We start from the raw sequence: 26,818 nt of genomic DNA on the forward strand, positions 1-26,818 counted from the left end.
ATTTGACCCCTAGCCTGGGAACTTCCAAATGCCTCAGGTGAAGCCCTAGAAAGGACAAAAAAAAAAAAAAAAAAAAAAAAGAGTATATATCACTATGGATCTTACAGATATTAAACAGGATAATACGATAATGTTAGAATCAATTTACTGCTAATAAACTGGACAATATGCAGGTAATGTAAATTTCTTGAAGATACAAATTCAAAAACTGACATAAGAATTTTAAAAAATCTGAGTAGCTCTTTATTAAAGGAGTTGAATTTGTAATAAAAATTCTTTTCACAAAGAAGAGATCAAGCCTAGATGATTTTATAAGTAAAATCTATTCTAAAGAAAAAATATTATAAATCCTACAAACTCTTTTAGAATAAAACAAGATTCTATTTCTGGAAGTCAGAGTAACACTGATACCAAAATTTGTCAAAAACATGACAAGAAAAAAATATACAAACCAGTATTCCTTATGAAGATAAATGTAAACAACCTTAATCAAATATTAGCATTAAATTCAATAACATATAAAAAGATAATAAATCATCATCCCATAGGGCTTATTCTGGGAATAAAATATTTGTTTGACATTATAAAATCTATCGACTAAGTCACCATATTAACAGGATAAAAAAGAAAAACACTTATAATCAATACATGCACAAATTATACTGAAGTGCCAAGACAGTGAATTAAGGAAAGAAAATAAAATAAAAAGGCACAAAAACTGAAATAAATAGTTTGCATGCCCCAGGTGTGGCCAAAACAAACAAACAAACAAAAAACCAATAATCACAGAAATAGTCATAACATGACTAGTTACCAAGAAAATTCTAAGCAATCTATAAAACAACTATTAGTATAAGCAGAATTTTTAAATGGCACAGAATACAAAGTTAATATATAAAAATATATTTTGTTTTTATATGTTAGAGCAAATAATTAAAAATAAAAAATGTTTACCTTTTATTTATGTGTCAAAGCCATAAATTGCTCAGGAATAGATTTAACAAAAGATGTGCAAGATCTTACGCCTAAAACTATAGAGCAGAACTGAGAGAAATTAAAGAAAACATGGAGATATGTACCATGTTCCTAAGTTGGAAAATGCATTATTGTTAGTAAATTAGTTCTCCTTCAATTGATGTATAGATTCAACATGACAGCAATTACAAGTCCAATATGTTTTCCTGTAAAAGATAACAACCGATTCTAAGATTTATGCAGAAGTGCAAAGCACTTAGACTATCTAAAGAATCCTGAAAAAAGATCCAAGTAGGAGGAGCTTATACTACTTCTGTCCAAGACTACACAAGTAAAGTCATCAAGTCAGTGTGGTACCAGCATAGGATTGACAAGTAGATCAATGAAACAAAACAGAGTCCGAATACACTACAAAAACACACCATAGCCCCAAATCACTGTTAAATATACAGAGCAAAACCTTAAGGCTTTTAGAAGAAAACATAAATATTTTCTTGAGTTAAGGTAGGCAAGGATTTTGATGACAAGACACAGAACACAATGACCACAAAATTTTTAAAAATTGAAAAATCAGAATTAATAAAAATTAAAATCTTATACTCATCCAAAAAACCATTTAAAAAGTAGAGAAAATAAAGTAAAAATAAAGAAAGCCATAGGCTGTGAGAAAATATCTGTAAAACCTATCTGATAAATGAATCGCTTGAGAATAAAAAGATAAATGACCAATTTAAAAATAGGCAAAGGATTTAAACAAACATTTTATAAGATATATAAATACTCAATAAGCACATGAGACTGTGCTCAACATATTCAGTGATCAGAAAATGCAAATTAAAACTGCACTGAGACAACTTAATATAGCCACACCAAATGTTGGCAAGGATGGGGAACAAACAGAACTCTCACACTTTGTTGGTGGGAGTGTGACTGTACAATCGCTTTGGGAAAACATATGGCAGTTTCTCTGAAAACTAAACTCACACCTACCCTAATGTCCAGTAATTCTATGTCTAAGAATTTACCCAAAAGAAATAAAAACATATACAAAAAGACTTATGCACAAGTGTTCATAGAAGCTTATTCATAAGAGCTGAAAACTAGAAACTACCAACGTTTCCATCTATAGCAGAATGGAAAAGCAAACTGGTTAGTACAATGGAATACTGCTCATCAATAAAAAGGAATGAACTAATTACATGTGCAATGATATGGATGGAACTCAGAAACATTAGGTTTAAAGAAGCCTTGCACAAAAGAGTAAACATGGCATGATTTCATTTACATGAAGTTCCAGAACAGACAAAAATAATCAAGGGTATTGGGAAAAAATCAGCATTGGTTATCTCTTGGAAGTAGATAGAGGCAGATACTAACTAGAAAGAACTATCAGGACTATGAGACTTTTGGAGGTAATGGTAATGTTCTAGACCTCAGTACGGTTTCACGGGTGTGTGCAATCGTCAAAACTCAGGGAAAATACACTTAATTTTGAGAATTTCATTCTATATAATCTTCCCTCAAAAGAAAAAAGTAGATAAATATTGAACTGTAGTTAATATTATATATACTGAAGTATTTAAAGTATACTGATGACTACAATTTATTTTAAAATGCACCTGAAAAACTGAATGAATTGAGATGACTAGACATGGTAATAAAGAAAGTATATTAAAATATTAATGATAGAATCTCAGTGGTGGGTATACAGCTGTCACTGTAAAGTTGTTTTAATATTGTTTTATGTTGGAAAATACTTGGCCAAAATAAAGAGCGAAAAATGATTCCCTAAAAAAAGAACAATAAGCAGAGTTCCCTGGTGGCATAGTGGGTTAAGGATCTGGCATTGTCACTGCTGTGGCTTGGGTTACGCTGTAGCACAGATTCAATCACTGGCCTGGGAACATCTGCATGCCACAGGTGTGGTCAGAAAAAAAAAAAAAAAAGAAGAACAATAATCATCTATGGAAGGATTCTTGGTCCATGACCAAGAAAGAAACAAATTTTCCTGGCCTCTTTTGAATGGATTTATATTGCTATATTTTTTAGGGTAATAATTCCAAATATTCGATGATTGTAAATTATTTTAGTATAGTGTCCATATACCCTAAAGGAGTCTCGAGAATTTATAAATATTATTTGGTATATCCTTTCTAGAAACTTTGTACCTTGTTAAATAGAATTAGGTTTAAAAAATGATTTCCGATCATTTGTACTAACACATTAACTATATTACAGGAAAACTAAATATGAGACCTTTATAGCACTAGAAGCACTTTGCAGCTTTGATTTGCAATCACTAATTTTTACTAGTATGTATATTAATGTGTGAGTGTGTTTGTACATATTTAAATACTCTTACATTTGCAAAGCTCTGAGGCATTATGAAAATTCTGCCAGGTTATACATTACCTCCAGTATAGGGTTTCCAGTTATAATACTTTCCACGGAAAGGCATATTGTCAAAGTCTGCACACTGTTTCTCGCGAAAATCTCGGGCCCCCAAAGGACATGGCTAAAATAAAATAAAATCATGATTGTTGAAAAATGCCAAAACCAAGGGACAATGTCCCTAAAATTAAAAGTGTCTGAACTCCATCACATTAACTCACTCCCTTATTCTCTGGCGTAATTCTGGCATTTACTTTACTGTTTTACAAGCAGTATACAGACTGAAGTGTCTGAATTATAATCTTAGCCACAGAAGAAATAACTGAAGTAACTTAAACAAAGTGTTAGACATTTTCCATATAACTTTACACTCCGATGCATCTCATGTTCCACTTGGCAATCAGTCCATCAGGTAACCCCTTATAAACACACATAAAAAATAGGTGAAGAAACTAAAATACAAAATCCTATTCAGTAACAGTATTTGAGGTCCAGCTCTTTATTTAAAACAAAAGATAGGTTTTAACATGACATTCAGCACTACTAATTGTGGTTTGGATCCCAACTATTATAGCTGTTTACTGCCTAGCCCTGGAAAAAAACGGTATTCTAAGATGTGGAATAAAATGAGCAACATACTAGGCTTCAAGTCTAAACACCTTTAAATTCAAGGAATTTGGACTTATTAAGATTTACATTTAATCTATTATGATCACAGAAAATAAAATCCTAATTTTTCAAAACATATACATGTGTTGAGTAGTGGAAAAGAGGATTATTTGTTTTTAAACGTTTGGAATGCTTCTTCTACCTGTTTTTTAAAGAAGAAAATCTTGCCAATCTAGCTTGGTCTAGATTCCAAATACCACAGAGCCATCCTAAATTCAATCTTTAAGTTCACAAAGAATTAAAAATACAACTACTCATAGTATTCAAGAAATATGACTTAATTTGAATAACTCAAACAGTAGCACCTAAAAAGCAAAGTTGTTGCTTTTGAAACATGGATGGGGAAAACAAACATTCCTCTTAAAAATGACAGAACAGAACTAGCCATCAGATGAAATATTCAATTGTAAATAAATGGTGAGCATGTTTCATTCTCAGAGTTCACTCTGAGGACATTATACTACCCTCTCTCAGATCTCCACATTTACTTTATACAGTTTCCTGAGGTTAATACACTGCAAATGGTCCCTTGAAGCATGTGCGAAAAAACAGAGCACAATATGCAAATACATGCATGGCCATCATTACTTCCTATATAATATGGTTCCAAATGTCTACCTTATCAAGTGCAAAGCCTCAGATTTTGAAAAGAGTAGCAAAGGGTTTACATTCTGTTATGAGGCTTTCACTTTAAAATATTTTCTGCACATTAAAATGTGACAGTGCAATGCTAAACCTAATGGTTTTGCCTGTCAAATTACCCTTTTTGCTTGCCCTTTAAAAAAATTTAAAATAACTATTTACCATAGGCTATACAGTGTACCACATTGGAAGAAAAGGGTTCCAGGGTCTTTTGTTTCATGGATTAAGGAAATGTTTCCTTTTATAAGATACATTCAAGGACTCCACAAAAGGAGCAAGGTTGTCAGTGCCTTTGCCATGTAGCAAGACTAGTTACGAAAATATCAACAATTTAAAAAAATACAAATGGAGTTTACACTGTGGTGTGGTGGGTTAAGAATCTGACGGCAGCAGATCAGGTCATTGCAGAGGCGAGGGTTCAAGCCTTAGCCCAATGCAGCAGTAGGTTAAAGGATCCAGTGTTGCCTACAGCTGTAGCTCAGATTTAATTCCCTGCTTGGGATTCCATATGCCATGGGTGTGGCCATTAAAAAACAAAAAAAAACAAAAAAAAAAAACCAAGTAATTTGAAATCTAGCTACACATAACAATCAGACAAACAAAAGAAATAAAAGGCATCCAAATTGGAAGAGAAGAGGTAAAACTGTCACTGTACGCAGATGACATGATATTCTATATAGAAAAACCTGAGGACTCAATGCAAAAACTACTCAAACTTATCAACAAATTCAGCAAAGTAGCACGATACCAGATTAACATTCAGTAATCAGTTGAATTTCTGCATACTAACAATGAAATACTAGAAAAGGAATATAAAAACACAGTATCTTTTAAAATCACACCCTCCAAAAATTAAATACCTGGGAATAAACCTGACCAAGGAGGTGAAGGACTTATATGCTGAGAACTATAAAACATTAATCAAGGAAATTAAAGAGGATGCAAAGAAATGGAAAGATATCCCATGCTCCTGGGTTGGAAGAATTAATAGCACAAAAATGGTCTTACTACCCAAAGCAATCTACAGATTCAATGCAATCCCTATCAAATTACCCACGACATTTTTCACAGAACTAGAACAAATAATCCAAAATTTATATGGAACCACAAAAGACCCAGAATTGCCAGAGCAATCCTGAGGAACAAAAACCAAGCTGGAGGTATAACTCTCCCAGACATCAAACAATATTACAAAGCCACAGTTATCAAGACAGTGTGGTCCTGGTACCAAACAGACATATAGACCAATGGAACAGAACAGAGAACCCAGAAATAAACCCAGACATCTACAGTCAATTAATCTTTCACAAAAGAGGCAAGAATATAAAATGGGGAAAAGACAGTCTTTTCAGCATGTGGTGCTGGGAAAACTGGACAACTGCATGTAAATCAATGAAACTGGGACACACCCTCACACCATGCACAAAAATAAACTCAAAATGGCTGAAAGACTTAAACATAAGACAAGACATCATGAAACTCCTAGAAGAGAACATACGCAAAACATTCTCTGACATCAACCATACAAATGTTTTCTTAGGTCAGTCTTCCAAGGCAACAGAAATAAAAGCAAAAATAAATGAATGGGACCGACCTAATCAAACTGACAGGCTTTTGCACAGCAAAGGAAATCAAAAAGAAAACAAAAAGACAACTTACAGAACAGGACAAAATAGTTTCAAATGATGCAACTGACAAGGGCTTAATCTCTAAAATATACAAACAACTTCCACCACTCAACAGCAAAAACAAAAACAAAAACAAAAAAAAACAAAAAACCAACAACCCAATGGAAAAATGGGCAAAAGACCTGAATAGACATTTCTCCAAAGACGATATATAGATGGTCAACAAGCACATGAAAAAATGCTCAACATCACTGATTATTAGAGAAATGCAAATCAAAACTACTATGAGCTACCACCTCACACCGGTCAGAATGGTCATCACTAATAAATCCACAAATAACAAATGCTGGTGAGGGTGTGGAGAAAAGGTAACTCTCCTACACTGTTGGTGGAAGTGTAAATTGGTACAACCACTATGGAAAACAGTATGGAGGTACCTCAGAAAACTAAATATAGAACTACCATATGACCCAGCAATCCCACTCTTGGGCATATATCTGGACAAAACTTTCCTTGAAAAATATACATGCACCCATATGTTCCTTGAAGCACTATTCACAATAGCCAAGACATGGAAACAACCTAAATGTCTACCGAAAGATGAATGGATTAAGAAGAGGTGGTATATATACACAATGGAATACTACTCAGCCATAAAAAAGAACAAAATAATGCCATTTGCAGCAACATGGATGGAACTAGATACTCACATACTAAGTGAAGTAAGTCAGAAAGACAAAGACAAATACCATATGATATCACTTGTACCTGGAATCTAATATATGGCACTAATAAACCTTTCCACAGAAAAGAAACTTATGGATTTTGGGAATAGACTTGCCAAGGGTGTAGGAGGAGGGAGTGGGATGGACTGGGAATCTGGAGTTAATAGATGCAAACTATTGCGTTTGGAATGGATAAGCAATGAGATTCTGCTGTATAGCACTGCTCACTGCTGTATATCTAGTCACTTCTGATGGAGCATGATGGAGGATAATGTGAGAAAAAGAATGTATATATGTATGTGTGACTGGGTCACTTTGCTGTACAGCAGAAAATTGACAGAATATTATAAACCAAGTATAATGGAAAAAATAAAAATCATTAAAATTTTTAAATAAAAGTAGCCCATTGAGGGAATTTTAGGGTTTATTTTATTTAATAAACATTTCTACTTTTCAAAAAAAAATGGAAAATTAACTACAAGTTTTCGCACAATGCTTAGGTATTTGCAAAGCATCAACTAACTAAAACTTCATCCAAGCATGACTTTAAATCTATTCGGAGAAACAAGGTAAAAATGGAAAACTACAGCCCAATTTCAGGACATAAGTATATGACAGCACATTACAGGTTGACTATGGGTGCTATATATAGGTGAAAGATCAATGTGTCAGGTGATTAGTTAGGGAAATATTTGTTGAAGAAGAAAATCTTGAGAGTATTCTAAGAATTATAATAGAAGTATCATACATACTTATTCTTTACAAGATTATAAAATAGTATAGGTACTGAACTGGTTAAGAAAGAAAGGGACTTCTAGGGTAGAAAAAAACTATTAAGAAATAAGCCAAGTGAGCCATGGGGACATGAAAGAAAAGGTCATATTTTGGGAATAGTTGTATAAAGGACATCCTGAATGAAAGAAAGGAACTGTATGGAAGCATAAGAGATGACATTTCATAGGTAAGAACTGGTTAAAAAAAACAACAACAAAAGCCCTGAATTAATAAACTAAGCTATCTTGGAGTTCCCATTGTGGCACAGCGGAAAAGAACCCAACTAGGAACCATGAGGTTGAGGGTTCAATCCCTGGCCTCGCTCAGTGGGTTAAGGATCTGGCATTGCCATGAGCTGTGGTGTAGGTCGCAGACACAGCTCAGATCCCGCATTGCTGTGGCTCTGGTGTAAGCCAGCAGCTGTAGCTCTGCTTAGACCCCTAGCCTGGGAACCTCCATATGCTGCGGGAGTGGCCCTAGAAAAGACAAAAAGACAAAAAATAAAAATAAAAATAATAAACTAAGGCATCTTGAGCACCACCCACTTCAAACCAAACTAAATAAAAATCCTATTCTTGACTATCTTGTAATGATTAGCCTAAACAGAAAAGAAGTAAAAGATCCAAAAGGAGAATATTACTTCTTTTGGATGACACTCCGAGATAACATTTCATAACATTTCTGATCTATTCTTTTCCTGTGATAATCACTCCCAGGGTCAGTATAATAAAAATATTAACAACACCTATGCCTTTTCTAAGCATTTTGTTACATGCCTATTTCTTGGCACACTGTTCAGAGGACTCTAAATCTATCATCTATTTAAGCTCTCTCAATACTCTCATGAGGTAGTTAAAATTAAGAATCTCATTTTACAACTGAGAAAGCTGGGTACAGAAAGGCTGCTTAGTAATTGTTTCAGGGTGTCTTTGAATCTCCTTCATCTGAGTGAGAACCATCTCTGGACTCTCTAAATACTGTAATAATGGCATAAGATTTTAACTCAAGATATAAAAAAATCGAATAGAATAACTTGGATTCTAGACCTAGCCTTGTCTTAACCAACTGTAGTTTCTTATTTGCTCCAAACTACTTTTTTATCTTTTTTTTTTCTTTTTTGTCTTTTTGCCTTTTCGAGGGCCGCATCCCGTGGCATACGGAGGTTGCCAGGCTAGGGATCAAATCAGAGCTGTAGTAACCGGCCTACGCCAGAGCCACAGCAACGCGGGATCCGAGCCACATCTGCAATCTACACCACAGCTCACGGCAATGCCGGATCCTTAACCCACTGAGCAAGGCCAGGGATCAAACCCGAAACCTCATGGTTCCTAGTCAGTCGTTAACCACTGTGCCACGACGGAACTCCCCAAACTACTTTCTTCTCCTTTACAAAATGAGAAGGCTACAAGCAAGAATTCTGGAGTCAAACAAACCTGTATTCAATTCTAACTTACTCATTTAATTCACAACCTTGAGCAATGTACTTAATTTTCCAAGCCTCATCTATAAACTGAAGATAATACTACTATTTACTTGTAGGTGAGGATATATATAAACTGTTTAGCTCTGTACCTGGTATATAGTAGCACTCAAAAACTATTAGCAGTTGTGTGGTCTTTAGTCTAGGCATCCTTAGACTCATTCTTCACCCTTCTCTTGTTCTGCTCTTTATTTCAGGGGAACAAATCTGCAGGCTCCAGTTCCTAGGCTTCTGTGTCAGCTGACTTCTGGTTGAGTTCAGGCAATGGAAGGCACTAGTGGAAGAAGCCAGGGTATTTCTCTCATTTCCTCTCTACCTCGGGCAGCATCTTAGGCAGAAGCAGAATATTTTTGTGACTCCAACTTCAGACAAAACCCACCCCCAACCCCAATACTACGATTCCAGATTCTGCTGTATAATTTCGGCCTCTAGGCTTTAAGAAAACTGTCAACCTTCCTATGTTCTTCTGGTAGGAGTGGTGGTATCTTCCTGCTGAAGATTCTCTGCATTAAATTCCCTCTATTTAAATATTCAGAGTGGTTTATATTATTATGGTTGGATCTTTACAGATACAACAGTTGATGATGACGGTGATGAAGAAAAAGAAGAGAAAGAAAAATAAGAGGAGGAAGAGAAGAAATAGTGGTGTTAGTAGTGGTACTTGAGAGACTGAATAGAGATATGTTTCCTTGTGTTATACTTTGCAATTTATTGGGTAAGGGCAGAATTTGGCAAACTTTTTCTGTCAAGGGCCATATGGTAAATATTTTAGATTTTGCAGTCCATATAGTCTCTGTTACAGCTCTTCAACTATGTCATTATAGTATGAAAGCAGCCACAGACAATCTGTAAGTGACAGTCAGGGCTATGTTACACTAAAATGTTATTTATAAAAAGAGGTGATGGGCCGAATTTGACCCAGGAGGTGCAATATGCCTACCCCTGATTTAGGGTATTAACATAATAGAAACATTTGTCTGGCATTTTGCAGAGGACCTAACTTCAATTTTTCAGTCAATATAGAATCATACACTTTTAAGAACTGATGTCAGAATATAATTTGCACAAAATGCTTAAACTTCCTGTACAATTATCCTCAAAGTGGTCATACAATCTATATAAACATCTACAGAAAGATAGATCAAATACTTTTTGGACAGCTGCAATTACTATCTGGATCTTCTCATAACCCACTGGTCTTACCCCTTTCTTCTGGACTCATACTGAACAAAACTAATCCCTAACTAAAAGGTATGTCTTTCCTACAGGCACATAACTTATCATTAGTACCCTTATATCAGGCATCAAGAACTGGCCTAAAGCATCTTTTTTATATTTAGCAAATACACATAGAAAGCTTATTACATATCACATATGATCTAGGCTCCAGAGATAATGCAATAAGCAAAACGGATTAGGTCTCTGCTTTCATGGCGCTTATTGGAGTTGGAAATGAGAAAGAAGAAAAATAAAGTAAGGTATGGGGATTGATAGTAAGTGGTAGAGGTGGGGGGAATTGTTTTAAATGGTAGGGTAAGAGAAGTTCTCTCTGATAAGGTGGGACCGAAGCAGAGAGTTAAAAGAAACTAAAGTGACTTATATATACGCCTGTGAAGAGTGTTCCAGGAAACATTAAATGCAAAGGGATGAGGCAGGAGTGTGTTTAGTATGTTCGCAGAATATCATGGAATATGGACGGTCTTGTAAATTGGAAACTGTAGTAGACTCCCAGGTCTTTCTGTTTCTAGAAAGTATCAGCTAGTGAGCTCTCTGTTCTCCGGATTTCACTTAATGCTCTGAATCGGTGATGATTAGAAATAAGTTTAGTAAGAGTTGTATATTCTGGTTGCAAAGAAAGAGAGAAACAAAAGAAAACAGTAATTTCTTAAGAAAAAAGTATACAAAGTATATTTTTGTTTTGTTTAAGAATAGTAGAGAGTAAGAAGTAATCTTTTTTAAATTACTTGAGTAAATACTGACACCATGCAGAAGCTGTAACAGAAAACAGTAGGCATAAGCAGATTTTTTTATTTAAAGCTTGACAAGTTTTCAGCCTCCAAGTATTAATACTAATCAAGCATTCTCTTCTTCTAAAAAAAAAAAAAAGCACATAAATTCAGAGAGCAACACTGTATGTCTCAGTATCTGTTGATCTTAGTAGTTTCTAAGACTCAAAAACTAATATTAGCATTTTTATCACCACTTTTTTTCAGAGATCTAAGTAAGCATATTCTATAGACTATCTTATGCTTCTGATTATACTGATAGATTAAAAGAAACTGTTTTTGACTATACTTTTTTTTTTTTTTTGTGTGTCTTTTAGGGTTATAACCACAGCATATGGAGGTTCCCAGGCTAGGGTTGAATTGGAGCTGCAGCTGCCGGCCTGCACCAGAGCAACACCGGATCTGAGTCGTGTTTGCAAACTACACCACAGCTCACAGCAACGTGGGATCCTTAACCCACCGAGTGAGGCCAGGAACCTGTGTCCTCATAGATACTATTCATATTCATTTCTGCTAAGCCACGGCAGGAAATCCTTGTGCCTCCTTCTTTCATTTGCAAAATATACCCAAAATGCCCTTACTTTCAAGAGAAATAAATCCCAAAATGTTTGGAAACAAGGAAAACATACAAATACTGTATTATGTCTTATGGGTAATAAAGAGTGAAAAGCAAGCCAAGAATGAAAACTCTTTCCCCGCTTTCCCTTTCCTCTTCTCTTCCTAAAAAAGATGAGCAGACTGGGAAGATACCAGGATTCCTACATCAAAATGCATAAAATTGGCATTTTGTTCTTCTACTCCCTTTCTCTCTTTCCCACCTTCTGCTTCTTCTTTCTTTCTTCCTTTCATGCCAAATGCACTTGTACTTCATTATTACATTATACCAACTTTCTACACCCCCCAAATTTAATGTTCTTCCTCTATAGGACAGCAACATATTCTTAGACAGGTAGAGAAGTAGAGGTTGGAGTCTAAACCTTGCTTTGCTTAGCAAATCATGCACTTGATAGGGAACATATTTCTCTTCTTTTACCCACACAGGCATCCTTTTTAAAATTACATAAAGATGGGAGTTCCCTTGTGGTGCAGCAGGTAAAGGATCTGACATTGTCACTGCAGTGGCTTGGGTCATTGCTGTGACACAAGTTCGATTCCTGGCCTAGGAACTTCCACATGCCATAGGCATGCCCACCCCCAATTACATAAAGATGTCATGTTGGCTAACAAGAGCCTTGCTTCTACACTCTCTTTCATAAACTGCAAATAAAATTATTTCCTAATTATCAGATACTGTCTTATTATCTTATTAAAGTAACTCACTAGGGCATTTCCAAGATTATAATTGGTGTTCAATGCATGTAGTGAATCATTTCAACCTCAGTTTTGATGCAAACCTCTCACCTTTTCTCCCCCAAGTAGTTTCTGATCTTGGGGGTGGGGTGGGGGACAGTTTCACTATACATTGATTTTTTTTTTCCTTCCCCCAGGCAGAGTTATTTATTTCACTACCACTTGCTTAAAGTACACATAAGAATAAGGCAAGTATTGAGATCACCTTCTGAATTGAGGTTCAAGAAGCTTCTGTTGTCAATATATAAAAGAAGCCCAGCCAAGAAGGTAAGCATTGGTTTCCATGTCCAAGAAAAAAGAGGATCAGGTAGTGGGTCTAAAAGGTGTTTGCTGTGTTCTCTTTTCTTTTCATTGTTCTTTTCTGTCTGGTTTGTACATTTACTTTTAAAGAAAAAGAAAACAAAACTTGATAAACGTGTACTGTTAGACAAACTTGAATCTAGTTGTCATGTTTGATATCATAATCTTCTATGTAAATTTTCAAAATTAAAGATATTTCTATATGTCTTGTATAGCCTGAATTTAATTTAAATGACATTTTCCCATAGCATGACCCTTTCCCCTAAGCCTATAAAAATGTTAAAAAAAACAAACTTTTTTTTTTCATTTTAGGGCCGCACCCACAGCATACAGAGGTTCCCAGGCTAGGGATCAAATCAGAGCTGTAGCTGCAAGCCTATGCCACAGCAACGCCAGATCTGAGCTGCTTCTGCGACCTACACCACAGTTCATGGCAACACCAGATCCTTAACCCACTGAATGAGTCCAGGGATCGAACACGCATCCTCATGGGTAGTAGTCAGATTTGTTTCCACTGAGCCATGACGGGAACTCCCAAGAAACAAACTTTTGTGATTTTTTAAAACGTCTCTTTAAAGAACAAAATAAACAAGGAAGTTCTATGCTGTGCTTAAAAGCTAGTCTTTTTTTCTCAAAATGAGATGCACACTATAAAATTCATACTTAACCTAAAGATTAATGATATTGCTCTTGCTATTTTTTGCCATTATATATATATTATATATGAAAGTACATTTTCATAAGTGTAGTAAAGTATATTTATAATAGTAACTTGGTTGATACAAATTTGTTTTCTAATTATAACTTGGGATAGAGTTATAAGATTGTTAGTTAATGGATCAACTCTGTACCTTGTCATCACTTACCCCACACATTTCCTTGGGGGCAAGATCTGCAGTTTCAAAATGTTCTTGGCTACCTGGCTCTGCTACAAGGTAAGGTTAGACTGAAAGTAAGGCAGTGTCAAAGATAAGCAAACTCTTTCAGAGAATCTTACTTTGCCACAGTTGCTTCCCAAAGGCTTCATCTGTTATAAAAGGACTAGAACTGTAGTCAGAAATTCCATGCCTTCATGAATTCTGTCCGTAGCACTAGCCTGTAGCTGAGCTTAAGTTCCTCATTTTAAAACACTTAAAAAAACACAAACTTGTCCTTTCCTTTATAAGAGTGATTTGAAGATTTAATGACGTTATATGTAAAAGTACTTTGTAATCTACAAAACATAAATGCATATAGTGAGAGCTACACTGTACAGAGTACAGATTAAGTACTAGGAATAATAGCACTAGATGTTTAAATGTATTATGTCTTGTAATTCTCAAACAACTCTGCAAGTTTGCAACAATCCTGTTCTATTTATATAGGAATTCCCTGAAGTTTAGTGAAGTTAGGTTTCTTACCACGGTCAAATAGCAACAATCCTGTTACAGTCCAGATTAAATTTAAGTCAACTTGAATCCAATTCCATTCTTTTTTCACTACAATCCTACCTACAATTATAACTTGATTTTTCCTATGACAACCAAGACAATAACACCATTTAATGACCTTAAGCAATGGATTGTAGAAGCAAAAAAACTTCACAATATTGTGTACCTATAGCAAAGTTAACTGGAAAAACACCCAGGTACTGAGACAGAGGGAAGGGGGCAGGGCATAATCTTTGAAAGAATAAAATAGCAGGTAAGGATACAACAAAAATGGATTAGAATTGATTAGGCCTCAGATGGCAGAAGATTCAACTTCCAGTAGAACTGGAGCCTCATTTTACAATTACTGTAATACATTAACATGCTAAATGACACAGGTGCCATGACAGTTCTGGCACTAACCATAAAAGGCCAAAAAGTGGGCAGTGGCCCAACTCCTGGCTGCCCCATCCCTTCTCCAAAATAGTTGGAATAAAATTACCCAGCTGATAAAAACTAGCCACCCCATATTTCAGGGCCTCTTGCCTTCTGAGATGGCCCACACTCCACCTATGGAGTGTGTTTCTCCCAGGGTCACTCTTGCCTTTTGAGACAGACTGTATTCTATCTATGCAATATGCTATCTTGGTAAACCTGCTCTCATTTTATTAGAGCTTGCTCTTGAATTCTTTCCTTCACAAAGTCAAGAACCCTCAGTTGGCAGCCTGAGGACTTGCCTGAGACCTGGGATATGACCATCCTCTTGCACCCCATTTTCCTGTAACATCTTTACAAAGGAAGAGGAAGAAAGTGGTCTTCCCTCTCCCTACTTTTCCTTTGATTATGAAAACATATCCCACTTAATTATCAGGGCAAGAGCCCTCTCGCCTGCCAGCTTGTATCCTTCATACCTTTCCTATATAAATTTACTTCTTGCCTATCACTATGTTTCCTGCTGAATTCCTTCTGCACTGAAACATAAAGAATCTGAGCTTCACTAAGTCCTGAGAGGAGTTGTATGGTGCCAGTTAGAAGATTGTGGGTTCAATTCTCATCTGAGGTGTGTGGTATGGTTTCAGTACCATATAAACTATGCTTAAACTTAGATCAGACCACAGATGACCTGGAAAACTCTTTTTCTCCATAATTTTTTTATAGTTTTGATGCATAAAACAAAGGATGAAATGAGATGTTTAAGAAGCAAGATGGCTTCATCCTAGCCAAGGTGGAGCTTAGACTTTTCCTCAAAAGTTCTATCCTATTCAAATTATCAAGTAGACACACAAATCACAAATAACAAGGAATAGGAAAAACACAAAGATTTTCTGGAGAACAGCTAAGCAACACCAGGATGTTCTTTTTGTAAATGTAGAAAAGTCCTTTTCACAGTAGCTAATACTTATTCTTTAGGCTTTGATATAAAATTTGGCTTATAACCTTAATGTTAGCCATATTTTCACTATTGACAAAAATCAAGTTTTCAAGTTAACAATTTCCAGCACTGACCTACAAATTCTGCTACTTAAAATACTTACATTATGCACACCAATTTTTACCCTCTTAGAACATTTTGCCTGATAGTTTTAGGTCATTGCAGTGAAAAACCGCTCAGGAAAGCAGGAAATGCCCAATTAATAGTCATTCTTTTATGCCACTAAAAAGGATATTTCATATACATAATAAGGTTTTGTTGTTGTTGCTGTTGTTGTTTTCCTATGGCTGCACCCATGGCATATGGAAGTTCCCAGGCCAGGGATTGAATCCTGTGCTGCAGCTGTGGCAATGCCAGATCCTTGAACCCACTGCACCAGGCTGGGGATGGAACCCTTACCTCTGCAGTGACTTGAGCCACTGCATTTGGATTCTTACTGCACCACAGTGGGAACTCTATTCAATAATAAAGTATTTTTTGAGCAGCTCTTAAATACTTTTTAGCAGACAACACAGAACTGGGGTCTTTATTTCTCATTTGTTCATTACTAAAAACTGTTTGACCTTATCAATCATTTATCTTCGTGTCCAAAAAGAACTGTGTCCCCAACCAATGAGCCCTCAGCATCATGATTTCCATAAAACTCTGCTTTTCAAATCCAAGTACCACAAGATGATGACTACTGAATTAGTTTATGATCCCAAATATTCTATTGAACTTCCTGGTTTAATGGTGAGACCAAATTTCATCCAATTATCCTATGTCTTTAACAGATACTCTTGGTTTCCCAGTAGCTTCAAGGAGAAAAGCATATTCATTTGTTCCTGCTCTCACTACTGTCTTCACCTGCTAGTGTCCTGAAGACCAACATGTGTATGTGAAAGAAATAATGCTTGTCTAGATGCTTTTGAAGGCTCCCGGGGGTGACCAGTGGTGATTCAGGAAACAAGCCACCCATCCAATACATCTTAATGCAGACAATCGGCTTCAGTCTGTCATGTGAATACCGTTTGACCCAAGGCTGGTTATGTTGCTGTTGACAGTGGTCAGGCCAATTTTACAGCTGGCTATCCTTTTCTGATTTATTTTAAAGTCTTAAAGATTGAGATTCTCTCTTTATAAGTTGTCTCTTCAATTTCTGTGGATCTCTTTCTTTGAAACTGGGGTAAGTGGGTCAGGAGTTAATGGGAACACTGTTGTCTTTCCACTGGAGAGTTCTCTTTCTTCCCCTCCTATAACCTTCAAATACTTGTGGTAGAATAAGAGAGCAAGTGTGGCTATCTTGTTTTTGCGCTTGCTACTTTTTAGGAGTGTTGGCCTACATTGATTCTAGGTCCAATTTCTCTTCAAACCTAAGCAAAAAGAATACTGTCAGCCTTGAATGTTTCAATCTGACTCATCAGTGTAGGTATTCACATAGATGGAATATTAAAGCTGCAAAACAATGAAGTGTTCCTTTGTGGCTATATCTCTCTTTGTCATGGCTACCAGACATTTTGACTGTTAGAACTGAAAGGACCTTGTGGTATATATTTAAGATACTGATCCCAGTTTTATATTATTTTCTTATCCTTATAATTTTCTACTTTATTCTGTTTCTCTTGTGATTTTAATGAAACTATTCTTTTACTCTAATAAGAGAGTTATAATCAATAATGATATTTAGTACTATATGTAAAAACATAAGAACTAAGCAATAATCTTTAGTACCAGCTGGCCAATCACAAAAAAAAGAGGGTCAAGACTGCTATACTACATGGCAAATTGATAGGTTACGTGGAATGGGTTGAAAGATCTTGAAAGGAATACAAGTAGGTTCTATCAAATATATGTGAATCAGCCTAATGTCTTCTAGCTTTTCTATCTTCTGTTTGAACGTGTATTCTGGGCATAAGTTAGAAAGCAGAGAACAAGTTTCAAAGATTCATGATACTAAATAAGGAACCGTGGTGCTCTTGCTGCTTGACTGCTTGACATGATCTCATTCTGGGCACTGATTTGAAAATTCTTCAGGATCATTTGGTTATCCTTTGTATTATCCCTATTTTTTAAATAGGAGTACAATGATTTATTTTTATTTTTTTAATTGTTATTTCCCCAATACATTTTTTTTTCTACTGTACAGCATGGTGACCAAGTTTTGTCTCAAGAAAGCTCTTGGATCCCAAATTACAAAGCCAAAAATACTCATGAATTGTTTTCTAGTTCTTGACTGTCAAATTGATTCTAACTAATTGGAAAGTTTTCTCTGAGATCTATTTACAGGGTCACTGAATACAATGTGCATAGTATTAAATTAAGTAAAACATGCACTAAGGCAAGAGGCTGATCTCAAACAAGTGTACTCTCTTGAATCCCTCAAATTAGAGTAGCTTACACAGAACAGACACTCAGGCATTATAGAAAAAAAAGCAAACATTTAAATCATTATACATTTAGAAAAGAGGACCATGGTTAATTTAAAGGATATAAACACAATAGCCCTGTAATGCTCCTATAGTAATGTCCACTCTATGCTAACTGGAAAATACTGAAGTCTTGCTTGCTTTACTCAATGTTAATTCCAATCAATTCACCCTTCATGATTTTATTATTAAATTCTCTGTCCTATAATACACATAGTCTATGCAATAGAAACTTTTAGAATAGATGTTAAAAATATAGTATAGGCATTTCTGCTTTAATATGATACAAAATTTTCCTTAAAAAATCTTTTTGCAGAATTGTACATTAAAAATAACAGGCATATGGGAAAAACAGAGTTAGAGGCAAATAACTCAAAGACAGAAAACTAACATAAACAGTAATCATTCTAATTCCAGCACAATTTTAAAAATACATGGCAAATCCCTAACAAAGAAATACTGGAGAAAACATAGGCCTTTATCTTTAAAAAAAAAAAATGAAATTACAAGGAAGGCTTGAGGTTGCTGGGTTATAGACAAGAGGCAATGTACAAGTAGGCAGAAATGCACAATAACAGACACATAGAAATGACAGTGCCATGGTTAAAGTGAGTAAAAAGAAAAATATAAAGTGAATGGCCAATAGGTACAGTACAATTTTCATCTGCTGTCAGCTGTATAAAGTCAAAATGCAGTCTGACTTCATCTGCTGTATTAACTAGTGGCACAAAACCACTTATGAACTAATTTGTGTTGCAGAAACAAGGTTAAAATGGAACAGATTATATCAAAACTTTAAATTAGCATAGTTTTTCTAAGTTTATACTGAACAAGTGGAAATTTAAAATATCTTACCAAGTCAACTTACCATTGAGGACAACTCTCAGTATGGAAAGAAAATATGGTTAAAATAATAGGTCTAGTATGTGGTAAGCGCTCAGTAAATGTTAGCAGCAGCTGCTACTACTACTAGTTTCCTTATACTTAAGAAGGATACTCTAGAGCACTTTATCTTTTCTCTTCCTCTGAATATTGTCAGGGTAAAAAATACCTTAGTTGCTCTAATAATCCACTTATATTTTTGAGTTCCCCTTCAAAAAACATGACCATAGGGCATGTTCCTTACTAACCTGTCAGTTCTGTGCTGATTTTAAAATGTCAAAAAAACCCACATCTTATTAGCAATTAAAAAAATGTTTGTCATAATAACCATTCATTACCAAAAAAACCCAGAGGTATCCCATTTGTTTCTAAAATGAACTAAGATAGAATTGTTTTGAGAATTATATACATAATTTACTTTTTTGTTTCAAAATTTTTTATATTGAAATATAGTTGAAATCAGCAAAGTGATTTCATTTATAAATAAATATATATATTTAAATAAAGAATATATATATTCTTTTCAGATTCTTTTCCATTATAGGTTATTACAAGGTATTGAATATTGTTCCTTGTGCTATACAGTAGGAACTTTGAAACAGAAATAGACTCACAGACATAGAAAAAAAAAACTTACAGCTACCAAAAGGGAAAGTGGAAGAAGGGATAAATTAGGGATTTGGGATTAACAGATACGATTTTCTTTATAACAATTATTTTTTCTATTACATAGCTAGACTAGCTTTGTGCTGTCCAATACAGTTGTCATTAGCCACATGAGGCAATTCAACTTTATATTAATAAAACTTTAAAAAAATTCTGCTCTTCTGTTGTATTAGATGCATTTCAAGGGTTCAACAGCTAATTTGGCTACTGATTACAAGGCTGGACAATGCAAAAAAAATATTTCCATCATTGAGGAACATTCTCTGGGACAGTGCTGGACTAGATTATGTGTTTTGAAAGTTTAAAATTTCATGTATTAGATTACATTTTAAAAGGCTCCAGCTTATACAACTTGTGCTCAGACAGCTTTATTAACTTAGAATCTGGGTTCAGTAGATGCAAACTATTGCCTTTGGAATGGATAAGCAATGAGATCCTGCTGTATATTACTGGGAACTATATCTAGTCATTTATGATGGAGCATGATGGAGGATAATGTGAGAAATAGAATTTATATATATATATATATATATATATATATGTATTTGTGACTGGGTCACTTTGCTGTACAGTAGAAAACTGTCAGAACACTAAACCAGCTATAATGGAAAAAAATAAAAATCATTAAAAAACTTGGATTAACATGAAAATAAATTTCAGTTTGGTTTGTCTCAAATTCTGAACTAGTAGAGACAATATTAATGAAAAAACGATTATATTTACATACATGATATAGATGTTATAGATACCTATATCTCCTTAATATTTGCTAAAAGCTGAAACAGAAGACAAAGATAGTATTAGAAATGTCAACCTACCAAGAGCAAGCTCTAGAATCTGAGTATCTAAACATAGTTCATGGGTAAATGCAACAAGCCTGAGATGTGCCTGGCAGGTTATTTTTATTTTTCTGTGACCCATCATACACTATCCACATTACATAGCACCTGTGTTATTAGGGCCAAATGTGTGCCTCTCTCTACAATTATATAACAGAAATAGATGCAAATTGAGAGGTGGGTTTGGCCTTCTCACTCCTACCTAACATGGTCTAATATACAGTAGTTATTTAATTCTACCCTTGCATAAGACCTCTATTTTTCTAAGATTCATGTTATTCATCCAAATCACTATTTGGCTTCATCATTGCTTTCTACTAACTTCATGGTGGTCATTTTCCCTCATTTGTTAAAGGGCTTGATAACTGCTTCACCATCTCACTATACACTCCAAGTCCTAATAACATTCTGAGTGAATCCACCATCCACATGGAAGACTCCCCAAATTCCTTAGCCTTGAAGTTCCTTGAACTCCTTCACCTCCACCCAAGGTTAGGCATTTACTCCCATGGCCATATTCCATATTTGTCCTTATTGAGAAGAGGCTCATGTCTCATAACTTAAATTCAAATACACTTCATTTTCTGATTCTCTCACCTGCTATGTACCACTCCGTTTTTCCTACAACACTGGTTCTTTAAATTTCATGGATATTTCAAAGTCAGACCCTTAATTTTTTCCCTGCAAGCCCTCTTTAGACTCCCTAGTGTAGAGTGCATGGCTCAGCACTTCATTCTCACCAGCTTCCTTAAATTCTTCTTGATTTGTTTACTGTTCCGTTGTAATTGCACCTTTTTCTAACCCATTTTCATCTAAATCTGAGGCTAGATCTCCACATGTTGCACTTAATTTTCTTTGTGCCTAGAATGTTCTCATTGTCACACTTTTCTGGCCAGATCCAATTTGCCCTTCAGATAGATCTTTAGCTTTCTATGGGCATGGATGGAGCTAGAGAATCTCATACTGAGTGAAATGAGCCAGAAAGACAAAGACAAATACCATATGATATCACTTATAACTGGAATCTAATATCCAGCACAAATGAACATCTCCTCAGAAAAGAAAATCATGGACTTGGAGAAGAGACTTGTGGCTGCCTGATGGGAGGGGGAGGGAGTGGGAGGGATCGGGAGCTTGGGCTTATCAGACACAACTTAGAATAGATTTACAAGGAGATCCTGCTGAATAGCATTGAGAACTTTGTCTAGATACTCATGTTGCAACAGAAGAAAGGCTGGGGGAAAAATGTAATTGTAATGTATACATGTAAGGATAACCTGACCCCCTTGCTGTACAGTGGGAAAATAAAAAAAAAAAAAAAAAAAAAAAAAAAAAAAAGAAATCCTTAAACTCCTATTTACGCTATGTGCCAATTCCATGTGCTTTTATAGCACCCCATACTTATTTTGTCCTATCATATCACTTATCATTCTGCAATGAAATTTTCTGTGATTTCCCAAGAAATTATAAAATCCTTAAAGGGCAAAGATTGTCTCTCACACTCTAGCACAGTCTGATACAGAATAGGGACTTAATTATTTATTGAATGAATGAATAAATAATGTTGGTAACTTAATCATTGCAATTTAAGCCATATGTAATTACTTCAAGATGCAAATTTCATGGGATTAAATATGATATATAAGCTATAGTGTAAATGAGGGGAAACAGAGCAGGATATAGAAGATTAGGAGTTTCAGGCTTATAGGCAGTAGGGAAGGTTGCAATTTTAAATATGTATTCAGGCTAGGCCTCAATGAGAAGATGAAAGTTGAGTAATAGTGAGGTAAGGGAGTTAGTGATATGGATATTTTGGATGGAAGAGTATATAAGACAAAAAGAACAGTTAATGCAAAAGCCCTAAAGTGGGAGCATGCCTGGCATTTATAACGAAAGAGGCTTGTGTAGCTGAGGCAAAATGAATAAGGAGAGAAATAGTAAAAGATGTTCAGAGAAGTAACAGAAGGCCAAATAGTATAGGCCTTGCAGGCCTTTGGAAGAATTCTGGATTTAAGTAAAACAGGGAGCCTTTGAAAGGTCTTGAGAGAAGGATATATTCAAACTGAATCACTCTGCCCCTTATATTCTTCTGTAGGGAGCAAAAGTATTATTGGGAAAGCCACTGAAACAGCTATTTAGAGTAATTCAGTGAAAGATAAGAGTGGTAGCAGTGGAGACAGTGAGAATAAGTCAGATCTTGATATCTTTTGAAGGCAAAGCCAGTGGGATTTCCTGAGGGATTGGATATAGGCTGTGAGACAGAGAAAAGAATTGAGAATGAATCAAGGATTTTTGGCTTGAGCCAGATGAAGATGACATCCGAGATGGAAAAAACTGTTGAAGAACAGGTTTGTGGAAATGTTTTGGAGATAACATTTGGACATGTTAAATATTATATATCTATTAAAAGTTTAATAAATGGTAAGATTTGAGTTTAAAATCCATGGAAGAAGCTGGGCTAAAAATGTAAATTTGGGGGTCAAATAACATAGGAATGCTATCACAAGCAATGAGCTGGATGAGATCATCAAAGAAATGAGCATTGATATGGCTGAGAAAAAGACCAAGGGGGAGTTCCTATTGTGGCTCAGAGGTTAACAAGCCCAACTAGCATCTGTGAGGACCCCAAGTTGCTACGGCTGTGGCATAGGCCGGCGGCTACAGCTCCGATTTGACTCCTAGCCTGGGAACCTCCACATGCTGTGGGTAAAGACAAAAGAGGAAAAAAAAGAAATAGGGGTAAGTCCTGGGTACTCTAACATTAAGACATCAAAGAAAACAGTAGGAGCAAAGGAGCATGAGAAAGAATAAGATGCAATATAGAAGGACAACAAAAAAGTTAGAGTTTCATGGAAGCCTAGTGAAGGTAAGATAAACACTCACAACTGACTATTGGGTTTAGCAACACGAAAGACATCTGGGACTGGACAAGGGCACTTCCAGTAGAATGATGGAGGCAAAAACTTGATAGGAACCACTTTAGGGGAAAATGAGAAGAGGAATTAGAGAGGAATTAGATATAGTAGGTAAAGTCAGTCTTTTGAGGAATTTTATTTCAAAGGGAGCAAAGAAAATAAACGGCAGGTTTTTTGCTTTTGTTTTTTAAAGATAGCAGAAATAACAGCATGTTTGTATATTTACGGAAAAAGCCAAAAGAGAAGATGTTGGAAGAATCATCTACATATCTATGAATAACCAAGAATTAAGATAGGCATAGGGTTGGAGAGCAAAAGAGCATAGTGCGGGTGTGTGGGTGATAGTGTGATGACATGAAATTAAAAGCTGTGGTTTTTACATAGGAGGAAGCAAAAATTATCTGGGAGGAGAAATGAGGTATAAAAAAGATAGTCAATTCACTTCCAGGCCCAGTCATTTAAAAGCTAAGGGAGAAAACCTATATTCTTAACTTTGGGGCTGCAGAGGAAGGAGTAGCTTCAGAGGAGAGCCAGTTTTTTGGTTTTTTTTGGTCTTTTTGCCTTTTCTGGGGCTGCTCCCGCGGCATATGGAGGTTCCCAGGCTAGGGGTCCAATGGGAGCTGTAGCTGCTGGCCTACGCCAGAGCCACAGCAACGCAGGATCCAAGCCGCGTCTGCAACCCACACCACAGCTCACGCCTACCCCGGATCCCCAACCCAATGAACAAGGTCAGGGATCGAACCCGCAACCACATGGTTCCTAGTTGGATTCGTTAACCACTGGGCCACGACGGGAACTCTGAGCCAGTTTTAATTAGAACAAGAATGTGAAAAGAAAGAAAATTTGGAGAATCACCTTGCCTGCCCACTTGCATCTCTCACAAGTGCTTTATCTTAATAAATCTATTTTTTGCCTATCAAAAAAAAAATTGGAGATGTCAGGATATAAAGGATTTTGCTGATGATGGATCATGAGTTTCCAAGGGCGTAGAAGAGTTTCAGTCATTGGGCAGGGATAAGAAGCAAAAGAAGGAATAACAGATTTATAGGATTGGAAGGCAAGAGACAAGGAATGATGTGGAAGCCTGGGACTTACTGCAGTGGCAAATACAAAATGGGATAAATGGAATAATAAGATTAATCCTTGTTCCTTGAACGCAAGAAAGATATTGGTGGCAAAGTTGTGAGTGTTGGGGGCCCAGGGAAGTTCAGGGGCTGTGTGTCTCTCTTTTGATTCCTATCAGGGGAGAGTGTATTTGCTTTTAGCACTGTTGATGGAATTGATGGACGTGAGGCTGGTTCCATGTACTTTGAAAAATTCATGTGACCCTCATACACATGGATTTCTGATCAAATAGCTCACAATTTTAAAGATTTCGCTGCTCCAGGGGAAATGTAAGCTAATTTTTAATAGCAGAGTTTGGTTTTACTTACATCTGTGTTGCAGGAGCGATACCGTTTCCTTTCCCCAAGGCAATATTTTCCACCTCCTGAAGGTCTGAAAACACATTTTGTTTAACATGTGAATGTAATATATTTAACCATGTAAAGAGTACATATATTGCTTGATGAAAACATAAGAACATTTACTTTAAAAAGATACAAAATTAGGCATTTTATTAGTTATTAAAATAACAGTCATGCTGGTGAGGGCAACAATAATTACGGTTGTTTAACATAAAAATTAAGGTGATTTACTATGAATAACTTTATAAGCCTCTTAATTGTGATGATATACATTCTTAAGAAAATGCAATCACATCAATGTATTTTTCTAACTATCATAGTAAACAGGTACTCAGTTCAATACAATGAGTTAAAAAATCATTTACAATGAAAAGCCATTTGAATCATATTCAATAAAACACATAATCTGATGTCACATGTTCACCAAGCAGAAAATGGAGTTTAGTTTTTTCTCCCAGACTGGAAATAAGGAGAGGACCCTAAATAACTTTCTGGAAATAGCTTCAGTTCAAAGTTTTTAATGCAGAAAGAAATTTCTATCTCATTTCAAATATTACATGGAGTTTTTAAAAATTAAATCTAAACATCAGAAGGGCTTGCATTATATAAACACTTTATGTTACATTCAAATTAATGTGTCAAATATTTGCTTTATATGAATTGATTTTTTGGAGTATTTAACATTAGGGAAAGTTATGTTATCATTTGGGCATACAGTTTTTGACTGGAAAAAACTAACTTGTTCTTTTAAAAGAAGTCCATGTCATCTTCTTAAGTATCTAAGTATATTATTTATTATCATAGGGTTTTATACTTTTGGTTATTAAATTACAGTAGCATTCAGTTGGACTTAATTATTCTGTACTTGTTTTAAAAAGATCAAGTCTAATTATAATTTTGGCTCAATGGTATCAATGGGATAATTAAAGCTACACTTTGAATATACTGTGAATGCTGAGAAAAGACCCAGCTTGAATCAGCATGGGAGAAATGGGTTGGTCAGACAAAAACAAGGTAGTGGGGATGGTGGTGGCAAAGCTGGTTTATGAGTGGGTGACAGTGAGCTCTGTTTAGCAGGAGGGTAAAGACAGAAAGTAGGAGAATGAAAACAAGGAACAATTTCAAGTTAAAGAGTATAAAAGAGAAGAAAAGAGATATTTAGAGAGAGAAACCAAAGAGAGGGATCCTGAGTTAAAATGAGAAAAAATAAAAAATAAGAACAGACCATCTTTTACTCTAGAAGGGGGAAAAAAGCAGAAGTGATATCAGAACATTATTCTGCCTCAAATAATTGTCAGGAAAGAAAGTCCTCAACCTGAGCTCTAAACCAAAATGGGAGCTTTTGACATGAAGCAGCTAAGGAGCAGTTCAGTCTCTGGAAGGACACGAAAGACCAACTAGAGGAATCATCCACCTGTAATGGGCACTTGTGGGAAGAAGGAGCAACACAGCTAGCAAGGAATACTGATGGGGCTGGCTACATGCCAGGGGGACTCTGGCTGGAGAAAAAGAGTGGTGGGAGAGGAGCAGTCTGACCTGCATAAAACAGTCATGGGGAGAAAAGTGGTGGCAGCTCTGGAAGATGATTAATGGGGGCATGTGAATGGAAACTATTTTAACACATGGGCAGTATTCTTTTCATTGTGATTTGTGATGCGAATCAAGGCATTTCAATCCTTGAAGTGCTCTCATTGGTCCTTTTAATACTAATGTAGCAGTAATAATTTTATGTGACATGTGAAAAGACCTCAGGTTTCCTGGGAATAATGGTAATGTAGCTTAGACCAGACCTGGATTCATCCATAATTCAGTACTTTTTGGAGGAGGAAATCTATCTGATTATTACTAAATTAAAAGTCTGACT

At 35.7% G+C, this 26,818-nt stretch overlaps 1 protein-coding gene across 1 annotated transcript in view; it reads right to left on the reverse strand.

Moving 5' to 3' along the window:
* ADAMTS6 (ADAM metallopeptidase with thrombospondin type 1 motif 6) overlaps positions 1-26,818 on the reverse strand; it is a 308,302-nt gene that overhangs the window by 69,327 nt on the left and 212,157 nt on the right. The window contains exons 13-14 of the mRNA XM_021076778.1: positions 24,922-24,985; positions 3,388-3,490 (exon numbers count right to left, since the gene is read on the reverse strand). Coding sequence (XP_020932437.1) covers positions 3,388-3,490; positions 24,922-24,985 — 167 coding nt within the window. The remainder of the gene's footprint in view (positions 1-3,387; positions 3,491-24,921; positions 24,986-26,818) is intronic.

Source organism: Sus scrofa, chromosome 16 (genome assembly GCF_000003025.6).
Source record: "Sus scrofa isolate TJ Tabasco breed Duroc chromosome 16, Sscrofa11.1, whole genome shotgun sequence".
In the NCBI taxonomy this organism is placed as follows: Eukaryota; Metazoa; Chordata; class Mammalia; order Artiodactyla; family Suidae; genus Sus; species Sus scrofa.